General features: G+C 37.5%; 1 protein-coding gene across 1 annotated transcript in view; it reads right to left on the bottom strand.

Moving 5' to 3' along the window:
* dsd (attractin-like protein dsd) overlaps nt 1-14,785 on the bottom strand; it is a 76,309-nt gene that overhangs the window by 17,066 nt on the left and 44,458 nt on the right. Inside the window, exons 11-14 of the mRNA XM_083126773.1 lie at nt 6,163-6,286; nt 5,442-5,654; nt 3,884-4,060; nt 3,182-3,379 (exon numbers count right to left, since the gene is read on the bottom strand). Of these exons, the coding sequence (XP_082982899.1) occupies nt 3,182-3,379; nt 3,884-4,060; nt 5,442-5,654; nt 6,163-6,286 (712 nt within the window). The remainder of the gene's footprint in view (nt 1-3,181; nt 3,380-3,883; nt 4,061-5,441; nt 5,655-6,162; nt 6,287-14,785) is intronic.

Genomic DNA, 14,785 nt, shown 5'->3' with positions numbered 1-14,785 from the left:
ACATGATTTTTCTTATTTATTATCAATTGTAAGTTTTTTTGGAAATATGGAGCACATCATAAAAAACAATTCCAAATTTTGCCACAAACTAAGTGTCAACATAAGTAACTTTTCTAGGAAGAAATAGTATCCATGGGTACACCCCCTCTCCTTTTCAGACTTCTAGAATTAATAGTAAAATTTAAAATTGCATTATTCTTTGCAATAAATGCATCCAACTAAAAAAAAATGGGATGGTCAGTCCACAAAAACTGGTCCAAATCCATGTAAATATCAAAATTAATTAATCTGGAAATTATTATTGTTTTTAAATGTGTTAAGGTTTAAATGATTGTGAATGCATGTATAAAAGAGTTTGAGTTTCTCTTTAAGTCTGCCAAACCTTGGACCCCTTGATTTCAAGGTGATGACCAGAGTTAGGGTTTTCAGGTGCGCACCTTTTTTTCATAGTGAAAGTGAGACCTCTCTGGAAGGACTCAATGTGTGAAATGTCGCCTAAACGTGAGAATGGAGCTAATTTTCCAGCACCTTTTTCCCCCTTTTTTGATAACCTTTCCACTTCCCTCCCTTTTCTGGGACATTTATCTATTTCCCCCTTTTTCGTGTTCTTAATCGCTTTTCCTCCCCTTTTTGTGTCCTTTTACTGGTGATGTTAAATATATTTCCTCAGCAAATCATTGAATTTTTATTTTCTTTTCTCGCGACACTTTTCTCTTAATATGTTTTCACGTTGTTAACTGAAATTGAATGTATTTAAACTGTGCTTGATTGTTGCCTATTTGAAATCAACGATGGAAAGGCAGCTACCGATATGCACCAGATTGCCGTTATTTTTTTTTAAGATAGAAGGAAGAAGGAAACGCACTTTGGTCTTGGAAGCAGTGAAGCAACAATGTGTTTCTGAAGTGGTGGGTTTCACGTTTCATGTGTGCGCAGTGGACATATATTGTTTGTGGATGTAAGTTCCTTAACAGCTTTTTCATTCTGTTAGATCCTGCTAGTGCATGTACTTTACCATGCCGAAAGTGCCCAGATCCCGATTTCTCACTCTGGCTCAAGAATTTAAGCACAAGTTCATAGAAAGTGATGGAACTGTTATTCGATGCACGGTTTGTGATACGGGAATCATATTAGATGAAAAACACCAGTAAGATCGCATCCAGCAACATATTTCCAGCTCTAAGCATCAAAAGAACAAGAATCAAGTAAATCTCGGCAGCCTCTCTTACGCAATGCATTTGAGCAGTGTTCTTCCAAGAACCAAAATTTAAAGGAATTTAATGTTGACTTGTGTGCATCTTTTCCACTCAACAAGGTGAACCATCTGGCCTTGAAAAGTACACGCGGTTGTCAGTGCCCGCTGAGAGTATGTTAAGGAAAACCTATATTGAACCTGTGTATGAAGAAACTGTTCGAAAATTAAGGTGAAAGGTCAGATTGCGATAAAAGTGTCATTCTGGATGAGACGACAGACTCAATGCAACAATATGTTTTGAACATTTTGGTTTTTCCTCTGACAGGTGAGGAAGTTAAGCCCATGTTACTAAACATGTATGAGTTGCAGAAAACCAATGCCAGTACAGTGATGCAGTCATTTATGGATTTCTGTCAAAAACTGTGGCCCAGTGGAATTCAGTTCGAAAAAAGTTGTTGTTGTACTTACTGACCAGGCTCCCTACATGCTTTCGGCATTTAACCAATTGAAGCCATTGTTCCCTAAGTTAAAGCATGTAACCTGTTTGGCTCATGTCCTTCACAGGGTTTCTGAATCTATTAGGAACGAATACAACGTTGTAAATGAGTTCATATCTGATCTGAAGAAAATACTCCTTAAGGCCCTGAGTCGCATTCTTGCCTACAGAGAAACTACCTGCCACATTTCCCCCATCATTACTCGCTGGGGATCATGGATTGAGTGTGCTGCATTTCTGTGTGAAAATTTTGAAAAAATTAAGGAGTTTGTGCTTTCCCTGGATTCAACCGATGCAGGTCAATTTCCAAGGCACAGCAACTTCTCCTCCCAGACAAGATAGGTGATTTGCAAAAAGAACTATTTTGTGTACATTCCTACAAGTACCTGTCGACAGCCATCAAAAGCTTAGAAGAACAAGGCGTCGAAAAGGAAAAACAATGGGATATCTTTACTACTGTGAGGGGTCAGTTAGATGGTTTTGCCAGAGACAAACTTGAGGCTAGTCTTGACAAGAATCTGGATGTTGTGGAATTTCCCACTTCCACAGAGTTGCAATTCCGAGTGAATACTAAGTTTGCCCCACTTGTTTCTGTGGATGTAGAGAGAAGCTTCAGCTTATATAAAGAAATTTTATCTCCGAAAAGAAACAAACTCACTTTTAAAAATTTAGAAATGCTTAATGTTGTAAGGTACAACAGCTTTGTGTTTTTCCCAGACTCTGGTGAATAACTGTAACACAACCTATGTGTGTGATGTGTACACAGCTTCGAGTGAATAGCTTACACTAATAAAATAGGAGGCAAAGTTTTAATAAGTAGTATAATTATCAGCACCTTTTTTTGCCCCTTTTTGGGTCTTATTTTAGCACCTTTTCCCTTCCTTTTTCCCAATGAAATTTTCCCCTAAAAATCCTAACTCTGGTGATGACGTTACCAGCATGCCATTGGGAAAGCCCTGAATGCATATAATTTGCATAATTCAACAACAAAAATTAAATATTTTAACCTGTGTGGCCTATATGCTTCACAGACAAATGAAGTCAAAACTTTCCTATATTTTTAAAGCATCACACACATAACACACTTTCGTTAATACTTTTCATTCATTCAGTCTATGTCAGCACACACTATTTTTTCCATTTCTTAGCAGACACCACAAAGTACTTTACAATTCTAAGAAATCAGTTCATTATGAACATTTTAGACTTATCATATGTCTAGAACCTTACATTTTACTCATGAATGTCACACATGTAACAATGGAATGATACAAGAAGGAATTAAGAAATAGGTAGGCACTGGCCATCATGAGCTGTTATGCCACAGGTTATTATTATTATTAATAATAAAAAGAAAAGTCAAACTCAAGAGAAAGAGATGATAAGTTGTCAATTATCTCTTGATCAGCAAACATTCATGAAAAAACAAATAAAACCTAAGATTCAACTTCTGCTCTGCAGTGCATCACTAGTGTTCGAAAATAACTCACGTTTGCAACGACCTCCATTAACCGGATTCCCAAAGTACCCATCTTCACACTGCTCACAATGGTCTCCTTTTGTCAAATTCGCACATGGTTTCTTGCAAATCCCAACTTTAGTTCGTCCCAGGGTGACACTGTTTGTATTGTTTCCATTTAAAATGTCACTCTCGTTGGTGCAGGTGCTATGTCCATTGCACTGACATTCTGAAAAGGGAAAAGGAAATAACAGTTTGAAGCTTTTACTTATCTTTTCTACATCATAGGTAAAGACATCTCTGCAAGCATAACTTTTCTAACATACATAGGCACTGTACAAAAATGTAGTTTTAAATCTTCACAGATTGTGCAGAGTTGATATAATAACACCACAAAAGTATCTGTAGCGAGTTGGAATTCTTAATTACTCAATTTTCCACAAACTTCATGTGTATCTTGAGAAACAAAGAGAGAGAAACATGTGAAATGAGTCACATTGTTAAATAGTTTAAGGAGTTCAGTCACTACAAATAATTTTATTGTTAATAGTTCTATATACAGATATCTAAAGAATTCATAATATTTATATTTGTATCAATTATCTGAATTCTAAAAAAATGTACTTTCAATATAATCTATACAGACCTTAAAACACATTCGATTCTGTATTCTATTCCTGCAGCTAATATATAACAAACTGAATTCTTGCTTCAACAAAATCATGATATGTACCTGGACAATGTGTGAAGTACCAGCGAGATGATGAGCACGCTTTAGGGTCCTTGGGCTCCCGACTTCCTCCTGGAAGGCACATTCCGAGTCCAGTGCCAGAGCCGTTGTCACACCACCCACATGCAGGATCTGCCCGACACTCCTCGCAGGTAGGGTAGAAGCTGCAGGAAGACTTCCCTGCAATCACAAGTACAAATAACATTTAGCTATGCCTTGTGGCAAGATAATTATTATGAGGACTACATTTGTATTAAGGTTTACTGTATTTTATTTATAATTGAAGCACATATTTATGACCAATAAAATCAGTATCTCACACTTGATTTATTTTAATATTTTTCTCTGGCACATATGCATTTGGACAGTTCACCAATAAAATAAAGTAAGTGTAAGTAACTTATGTTAATTATCAGAAATCTTGTAGGCACAAGGTATCTTTGCACAATATTATTTCTTTCACAATATTTGTACAGCATTAAATGTCAACATTTGCACAATTCACATCTTTACGGTCATTTTATATGAAACAATATTGTAAAAAACATCCTTTTAGTGGTTGTAATTTTTTTATTTCTTCGGTGCTTTCACACTAAAGCAGGTGTGCTTTTATGAAGAGCAAAGAATGATTTAACAATGGTCATAGCCAGTGCTCAAAAAATATTCTTCACTGAAAATCAGGCACCAGGAAACCACCTACTAGCAATTTCTGTTTTACAAAAGAATGACGTTTCGGGATCCAACTGTTCCCTTCTAGAATGAGAACCTGAAGAAGGGAACAGTTGGATCCCGAAACGTCGTTCTTTCGTAAAACAGATACTCACGAAACGTAAGTATTTTATGATATATTTTTATATATACTTTTAACATCTATTAATTTTGGTGGCCCCTAACACCATCACACATGGGAACTTGTTTTACTGCTGGGCAGGCTTGTGGCTAGTCTTGCAGAAAAAGTTAGTAATTTACTTAAAATAATTTATTACACTATGTCATCTTTTATTCCAAAAAAATTAATGTCTATGATATTGCAAAAAAATCCTGATCAAAGACATCCAAATAAATATTCCAAATAAAATTATTGCCTCTGGACTAATTTGTACATGCATTTGGCAGAAACATCACACAAATAAGTACAACCAAAAACAGTACTTTCCTTACAATGTCACCTAAGAACCCTTATGTTTGTTTGTATGTACGTATTAATTATAGTAGTGTTTTTTTTTTTTACATACTATACTATACATAAGAAATAATTTCAAGAAAGTTGTTCTTCCATTATTTCTAAACCTGAGGGGAAAGTTTGAAAACTTAGTAATTTACGTTTCATATAATGCGAGTATCAGAACAACTCATCAAAAGACAAAGTCAATGGAAAACACTTTTATATTACGATTTAGTTCATATAAATCTGGTGAATAGCAAAAACCAGAATTATATGAGTAGATTTAGAAAATAGGGTTCATCAAATACCTCACAAGGCATTCATTAATTTTAACATGAATCTGGCATGGCTTTGAAAAATAACATTCACAACTGTTGTTATTATCCATATACGTACCAGACACTGTGCTCCGACATCTCGCCTGGTGCGTAGTCCATTCCCTACATTGGCCATATGGAAAAGATGCCGTGTATGCATTCTTGTCTATGCACCGTCCTAGATTCTGACACCAAATGCATTCATCTATAGTGCAGTTGATGCAGTTCGTGAATTCGCTGCAACTTCTAGAAGGACACGTTGACTCGGGTACTTGTTCTGTCGTGTTCCCAGCTGAAAGGAAGAAGCATCGAAATTGTGAAAGGCACGATGTAAATATTCTTCTCTTATGTGACCATATAAATTACATTTAGAATGAACATGAATGATAAATTAGTGAAATATAGTCCCGTGTGACATCCATGGGTTTGAAAAAAGCTTTAAAAATAAATTGTGTATTTTGTTATTAACTTTACAAAACAAGGACATATGAATTACATGCCTATCAACATAAAAATCATAACAAAAAGGTACAGTTTTACACTACAGTTCAAGCCACGAAAGCCATTGGATTGGTAAAATTATTGGCAATTATACTGAAAAATCGATACAGTGGAGGGTTAATTTTACATTGTATATTCAATCTTGAAGAAGTAACATTCTGAAAATCATATAATGGAGGTTCCACTGATACTGCGGCATGATATGTCTATATTGGCCCATACTGATAAAGTACACATTAGTCTATCCCATCTCTAGTAAATAACAAAAAAATATAATTCTATCCTAATCAAGAACTCACCTATTATTTTACACCCGCTGTCATTCCAATGGCACTGAGGGTTAACACTGCATGCATGGCAGTTGTGGAACTGTTGACAAACTGCAGCATCATTAGCTTCACAGAGTTCTAAACTTGACACTCCCTGAAAAAGATATATCCCGCTAAAAACAATATACAATGAAAACATAGATGCACAATTATAATGAAGCCAACTCAAGGTCAATTAAATCTCATCGGCATTTCTTGAATCTATTTGCCACATTCTTGGAAGTTTTGAAGTAAGGCTGGTTTTCAAAGTTAGGTGGTTGGAGGTTCAAGCTGCAAAAATACCTTCAAATAACTACTACAGGGTAAAAAGGTAAAAGGTATAGTGTTCCCCTGTGCATAGCACCATGCCATGAAGGCATATAGGGGGTGTGGGGGTAACACCCCACACTTTCTTGATCCGGTCGTGAGTGGGGGTGATGTGATCAGCATCACGCCCCTGACCGCCTTAACCCCCCAGGGTTTCCCCCAGGTACCCATGTTATTCGACGCTGCGTGGGCGCCGGGGCCGCTTCCACCGTTAGAAAAGTTTCCGGATTTGAACCGGCCGGGGATCGAACCCGGGACCTTGAGCATGGTAGTCTGACACGTTACCGACTGAGCCACCACGGCCACACTACTACAGGGTTCACACTCATTTTGCCGAACCAAATTTCCAGACTTTTCCAGGTATTTTCAAACAACTTGTTAGACCGTTTTATACTGAGTTACAATACTAATCGCATGCTAATCAAATGAACTAAGTATGCACGCCGGATAAAATATTAGACCCCTCCAGACGGACATGGAATGGTTATGTTCATACCACCAGTAGCCACTACGCGTTGCACTTGCAGGAGCTCACAAGCGAATCGTGAGATACATGGCCCACAGTATCTGCGGCAGTCGCGGTTCCTGACAAGTGTGTGATTCCGATGTGCAGGATGGGTCGGAAGAAAGACCTTAGTAAGTGGCAAAAAGGGGTCATTGCATTTGGGAATTCAAAAGAGGACAGTGTACAGGAAGTGGCAGAATTCGCAGGTGTGTTTCACAGTATAATGAAACGTATTTGCAGGCAGTGGAAGCAAACACAGTCCACAGGAAACCGGCATGCAAACAGGGGTAGAAAGAAAGTGCTCACAAACGGAGATCGATGACTAGTGTCGTGTCATGTCTTGTGTCAACCAACAGTTTTGCAAAGAGGAAACAATTGTTGTATCTCGTCAATGACGAGCCACATGCCTCAATTTCAGAATGTACACTGCGAAGGGAACTCCACACCATGGTCATCTGAAGTAGAGTACCCCGGGAGAGACCACTGCTTACAACTGCACACAAAAAAGCACACCTTTAATGGGCTAAACACCGTAAAACCTCGACAGTAGATGACTGGAAATGGGTCGTCTGGTCTGATGAAATGGGACTTCTGCCTCCGACCTTATGAAGCCTTCAATGAGGACTATGTACAAGGTGTGGTACAAGCAGGTGGTGGGTCGGTGATGTTCTGGGGGTGTTTCACATACACAGAATTGAGTCATTTGGTTCAAGTCACTATTTACTTAAACCAGCATTGCTATATTTGACTTCTGGACGAACAGGTGTTGCCGTTTGTCCAACATCTCACCAAATCCAACTTTGGACACAAAATTTCAGGATGACAACTGTCACGTGCATAAGGCAAAAACTTTTACTGCATGGTAAAATGAGCACGCATAGTAGCTCTCCCACCATCCCTGTCCAGCAAACCTCCCAGATCTCTACCCCAGTGAGAATCTGTGGGACCACTTGGAACAACGGGTCAAGCAGAGAAATAGACATCCACGAACGTCGCCGAACTTCGTGACCAGTTGATGACTGAGCAAGTTGTACTTAATAATGCCAACATCTACAGACTTATAGAGTCCATGCCATGGCAAATTGCTGCCGTCATCTGCTCCAAGAGAGGGCCAGTCAACTATTAGGAACGATTTTCTTTCAGGGTATAATTTTTTGTCAAATGTGCTTATATTCAGCAATGTTCAAAAATATAGAAAAATAAAATGTAAGGTCAGTTCCGAATGTTTAATGATTTTTTGCTAGTTTTATACGAGTATTAGGAAGTGTGGAAATAAGTTTGAAGCTTGGAGAAACTAATTAGCACAGTTAAAAGCTTCACTAAGTAATAGTTACCAGAGACATTATGAATTGAAATGTAGCTTGAATGAGCAGGCATTCTTGGTTTCCAGTCGACTCAGATACGAGTCCTTGTAGATTTTCATGCGAGACTTGAAAGAGAATTTTATGCTTGATACCAGATATTATGTGTAATGGTCTTTAACCCTAGAATGGACAGTTGAAAAAAGTAACGTAACCAGATGGGTTGGGTCTCTCAGACCCAAAGTAAAATATTTGGTTCAGATGTTATAAAAAAAAACTTTATTTCAATTTTAGTACTACAAGAGTGTATAATATATAGCATAATATTGTTTTAGAATATATGATTTAATGAAATAAAGTTTTTAGTACATCTGAACCAAAAAAATCATTTTGGATCTGTGAGACCCAACCCGTCCGCTTACATTACTTTTTTCACCAGAAATCACTCAACAAAAGTTCATTAACTACTGTCAAGTGACGCGCCATTGTGGAGAAACAAGTGGGCTGAAAGCAATGTTGATTTCTCAAGACACACAAAAAAAAAAAGTTATGCGAGTAGACCTGGACAGAGTTTGTGCAGCAGAATGGGTGATGCAATAGCGTTCTCGATGATACAACTAGTGACACCTACAGAATGTAGACCGAAGGTATTGAGACCAACAGTACAGTACGTTGAAAACTTTATCGAGGATTCAGAGAAATAGTACCACCAGAGACCCAAGCTATCCGTTCTAGGGTTAAGAATGTTATTTTAATTCTAAGTCCTAAACCTGATCCACATAACATAACAAAAAAGAATTTAGGTATATTTTATTAATGCTAAAGGCCATAAACCTAAATCGCTTAGCGACGAAATACCCTTCTCGCACTCCATGGAAATGAAGTAGAGCAGCAGAAGTCCGTATCCAAAATGACAGTAAACAAATAGCTCCTTGCAAACTAAGAATCCTATCGGACTATATGGAAGGCAAAAAAATCATTCTCCAGAAAATGTGCAGTAAGACTCTTGAAGTGTATTACAGCAGGGTTGGCCTGGGTGGGCCCAGCCCAGTTTTCCCCACATGAGGTTTTTCAGGTATAAACACAACAACAAAAAAAAAAAAACGTCAAAAAGTGGGGTTTTCAGAAAATGTAAATTATTGCTTTAAATACTTGTGAGGTTCTACGATTGTCAATTTATTTTTTTAAAACTTGTAGTACAAGCCAGCGTTCTTTTCTTTTTCAGGATATTTTCCTCAATTTGTGGACTTTTAACATAAATAAAAATATCATATATCCAAGAACCAAAAAATAATAAGAATAAGAACTTTTTAAGCCAAGCGTCAGGTTAACCTTGCAGCAGGTTTTATGTATCAATCCGCGCGAGAACTGAGCTCAGAATCTTCCGTGCCAGTCTTTCCTCAACCGCCGAGCTGCTTACATCGGAGACACTGAGAAAATCTACAGTATTGCCAACCGCACAACACATCAAAACCCGCATGCATGTCAAGTGGATTGTATTTTTGCTTCTCTTTGTCTCCTGAAACATAACATTTTAAAAGTACTTTCTGCGCATATATTATTTAATAAATGTGTCATTAATATAAGACCGAAACAACTTCTAAACATGAGAGCATGTGTGTATATTTCGAGCACGCAAAAATAAAAATAAACAAAGATAAAAGTAAACAACGATAGGCCCCTCTTGAATTTAATGACAAATTATTGTTTTTGGTTTAGAAAGAAATAGATTTATGAAAAACTTGGTTGCTTCGTTCGCAATACATCCGTTACTGTAAGACACACGCACTTCAAGTTGTACCACCAAAAAAGCATGATTTGTTATTGGTGATATATACAATCAGGTGCATTGTCTGTCGCTATTACTCTGGTTTCAATTTATGAATCACTTCACTAAACCAGGATTCAAATCTTGGTCTGTCTATTTGTTGCTGATAATCACCCTTCCCTTTCTTTGCGCTGAAAAGTAAATATGCGCCTTCAACAAAGCTTTCATTGCCGCCAGTGGGTGAAACAATAAGCCTCCCCCTTCCCCTCATCGTCGGTTTCTTCAGCCCTGGCGGTGGTTTTGCATGGTGGTATCCTTCCATGGTTTATTCCCCCTTCCCCCACTCACCGAGTTGAAGGACGTCTCGTCCAAATAATAAACATGTTTCTTCTCACTGCGATATATTTTAATACCGCGGAGATTCTTTTGTCGTCAAACAACAAACAATCGTTTCCTCTTGCTAAACTCAAACCGCAAATCATTCAACACCCGTGATACAATTCGTGTGCACATTGACGGCAAATCACCTCACGCCCTGTTTTACTTTGATCTTGTTGCCGCAAGGAGGATTATGCATTTAAAACAACTTGCTTGACTTTGAAGAACATTTCCTTTCGGATGAAGCCCAAAATAACATTCGGGTAAAACCGCGCGCTGAACAGGAGATTCAGCCATTCTCGCCGCTCTACAATAAACATAGGGTTAAAATAGTGGGATGTGCAACACTGGTATCAGCGATTTCACGCGCTCTGCAACGCATTCAGTCTCGCTCGACTCGCTCTAAAGTTTCAATGTCTCTTCAACGCAATACAGATTCGAGTTGGCGAATCTGCGGTTCTAAGTTCGTCTGCACAGTGATTGCAACCAATTAAGTCCATACCTGCTAATCAATGTATTATTTTGTCTGTATATTACAAATTAAATAACTGTTTTCTTGCAAGTATGCAGTTGTGTCGGAATAGAACCCGTCTCAGTGGAACTATATTCTTGCGCGCACGTTTGGATCTACATATGCTAAAACCTGCTGCAAGGTTGACCTGACGCTTAGCTTAGATAAAATGTTTGCATTGATTGATGCAGGATAGTTGAACCAAGCTTATAATTTTGAAATGTAAAGTAAAAAAGTAAAGTGCTCCCTTGTGTTTTGCACCCACGCCATGAAGGCGTATAGGGGAATAATATAATTTTGAAATGTGGTAGCACTTTTGTTATCAGTCACTACCTTATGTGGGGGAAACCATAGTGGTACAGAGTTTCACCTGTAATGATCAACTGATGCAATAAATATTTGCATGTTTAAAGCATTACAAGGGAGAATTTAGTACATTTTATTGAAATCTCGTTAAATGTGACATAATTAAACCTGAACACTCATTAAATGACTTTTTTCATTTCTTATTGTAATGGGTTACTTGCCTATTCAGGACAAATGTTATTTATGTCTGGTTAGTAGATCTATACCCACGTAAGTTGTACACTTCCATAATCTGACACAATTTCAGTTTTTTCATTCTTCCTTTTTTTTAATGGTGTGAGGTACTCAAGTACAGTAAATACAGTGTAGTGTACATGTAAACTTTCATATTTTGATCATTTTTGACATTTTGAAACATTTGTAGATACTACAGTTTTGAGCTTTGTGCACAAAATTTACAAGAGCATTATGATATTACTTGCACTATAATTTGACAATAAAATTATCAAAATATGGTGCATGATTTAAAAGGAACAAGAGTTGGGGTGGATGAGCTGAGAGGGATAAGTCATCTATATAGTGGTCATGATAACTGCTGTAAATTTGAAATCATTTGGGTAAAATTATTTCTGCAGCTAGAAAACATGAGAGTGAAACTGGACAATGCATTTCAAGATGGATGAAAAACTGCAATTTTTCAGTAAAACTTTTAAAATCATATTTCATAGTTTAGGAGAGGTGGTGATAAAATCACAAATGTTGTATTTATGATAATTGCCATACAGTTGCAAGATAACTTGAAGGATTAGTCGCACATTGTATTTACGAAAAATTGGTCACCATGTTTAAAGATTATTTCTCTTGTAGTCTACGGTTATTACAAGCATAAAAACACAGTTTTTTGTTGTGACGTTTCAGGAGCATGCTCCCTTCATCAGACATTTATTTTTAGTTTGTTCTTCTGACACGTCACAACGAAAAACTGTGTCTTTATGCTTGTAATAACCGTAGACTACAAGAGAAATAATTCTAGAATGCAAGCAATACGTACATACAAGAAAAAATATGTTTGAAGATGATGGATGGCCGATTGATTTAACATGTCATGTGAGAGCTTTAAATTATGCTCGTACTTGAATAGGTTACATTTTCGTAGATTAACCCCTTCCCTGTGTTCGACGTAATATTATGCCCTTGGTCACTATAGCTTATTCTGTGTTGGGTGTAATATTATGCCTGCGAACATCTCTGACTGAAGTAACCTGTGTTGAATGGAATAATACGTTTTTTTGTTGGTGAAACATATCTTTTGCTATTGAAGAGACAACCACCTTCTATTTAGTCACGATTTTCAGTGCCGACAAACAAGAAGAAGGAGAAGAAAAAGAAGAAGTTCAGAGGAAAATAAACTGTTCTTTTATGCTGACAAAGTGCAAACATGAGTTTGTTTGTGTGCCACTTTTTAGTCAGTTGCTTTATGTACATTTTTCTTGGTGTTGCGTTATTTGAACTGTTGGTGATTTATTGTTGGTTTTTGAGTTTGTAAGTTTCTAATAGTATTGTCAAACAGGATTGCGAAATACTTTTTTCCCTCATCCCAATTGAAGATATTGCAATGAAACTTGGTGGACGGATTACGTATAGACCATAATCTACCTTTTCAAGGTAGATTATAATCTGGTACCTATATCCAGGGCCGGTCCAGAGGGCCCCAAAGTTACCAAAAGAGATTTTTCGGAGGGAAATTTTCCAAATTATCCCAGATTTCCCTTTCCTCATACTTGATGTACACATGTGCATGGTACCATTTGAAAGCCTGTTCTATTCTGAAGAGAAAGACGTATGAAGCATGATACTCGGATGAATTGTGCTGAAGCAGAAACTACTTAAAAATATTACTATGCAAACTCCGAAAAAAAATACACAGTACGGAAAGCATTTTGCCAGAAAATTACACAGAGAAGGGGTTAAGAAACACAAGTCTCAACAACGTTAGGGTATCACTTGAGCTTTAAGTTGTTGATAAAAACTGTAATAGAGTGCATTTTAGGAATGTTGGGTGTAAATCACCAATTTTGAGACCACAATAACTGCGGCAAATTTAGAGGTTTTTATCTAAAATTAATCACAACTAGATACACTTCGGAAATGATTTTGTTTTGCATTTGCATTTGTTCAAAGCATTTCAAGATTGTGGATGAAAAATGGATTTTTTTCATATGTTGAGGAAGATTCCAAATTCTGATGACACTTTCAAATCTCTGCCTAAACTACATTTTTGGAGATTAAGAAAAAGAGACTTTCAAGAATTTTAGGGCATCACTTAAGGTTGGGTTTCTTTGGGGGGATAAAAGTAACAAAATTAAAGAGTAAAGTGCTCACCGTGCCATGAAGGCGTATAGGGGTGTGGGGTTAGGGCCCCCACACTTTCTTGATCTCGGCCAAGCTGGGGCTGATGTGATCAGAACCACGCCCCTGGCTGCCTTTACCCCCCAGAGTTTTCTCCAGGAACCCACTTTATATGACGCTGAGTGGGCACAAGAGCTGCTTCAACAGGTTGAAAAAGTCCCAGTTCTCCCCAGCCAGGGATCGAACCCGGCTCTCGCATGGTAGTCAGATACCCTAATGACTGAGCTACCGTGGCTTAGGGAAGGTGGGGGGGGGGGGGGAATGACAACCCTGGCTAAAAGACATAAATAGAAATCGAACCACGTAAAAATGCCTGTGCACCATGATAATTCTAAACTAACAATCTGAACTTGGGCAAAAACAAGAAGCATGCTGGAGAAAAAAAATTGCTGGAAGTGTGTTCAAATCTCCAATTCCATGACTATTTCAATCCTTGGGTGATTGCCCTGACTTTTCCAGGATTTCCAAGTCAGTTACCAATGAAGCAGTCATCAGAACCCAAGCAAATTATATAAGAACCAAGTGACTCACATCCCTAAAAAATCTCTCTACTGCAAGGATACAGTAGAATTACGAACCTGTCATAAACCTGAATCGCACGGGTGTATAGAATCGAAGTAATTTACACTGTTATTTTAGAATGTGTTGCATTTCTCTGCTAAGTCACGTTATTTTTGTAACTTTGGTCATATGTTTAAGAGATGCTGATAACTAGGGCTACAAAGTTGATGACAAATCTTTTCGTTTCTGGGCTTCAAAGACAATGCTAAACCTGATAGTAGTCCGTTTCACTTCAGTTAGAACCAGAAAACAGTGTTTCTCTTTTGCATTTTCCAGCAATTTCTTTTTTTTTGGGGGGGGGGGTTGGTCATTTTCAGTATTTTTTTTGTATTTATTGCATTTTTTAATTTTTTTCCCTTCTTCCCAGTTGTTTCTTGAATTTTAAATGCATTTGCTAACATAACTTACATATTTACATGCACTAACATGGTATTTTTTGCAAATACGCCATTAACCGTAAATATGGTCAATGCAAAAGTACTATTTTTAACTTAAATCTTTGACAATGTATTTTGTGGAATTAATTGTGGTGAATGTAATTTTTATCC

Source organism: Lepisma saccharinum, chromosome 8 (genome assembly GCF_977018435.1).
Source record: "Lepisma saccharinum chromosome 8, izLepSacc3.1, whole genome shotgun sequence".
NCBI lineage: Eukaryota > Metazoa > Arthropoda > Insecta > Zygentoma > Lepismatidae > Lepisma > Lepisma saccharinum.
Note: the sequence above shows the minus strand (reverse complement) of the source record. Positions and strands in the feature narration are given on the sequence as shown.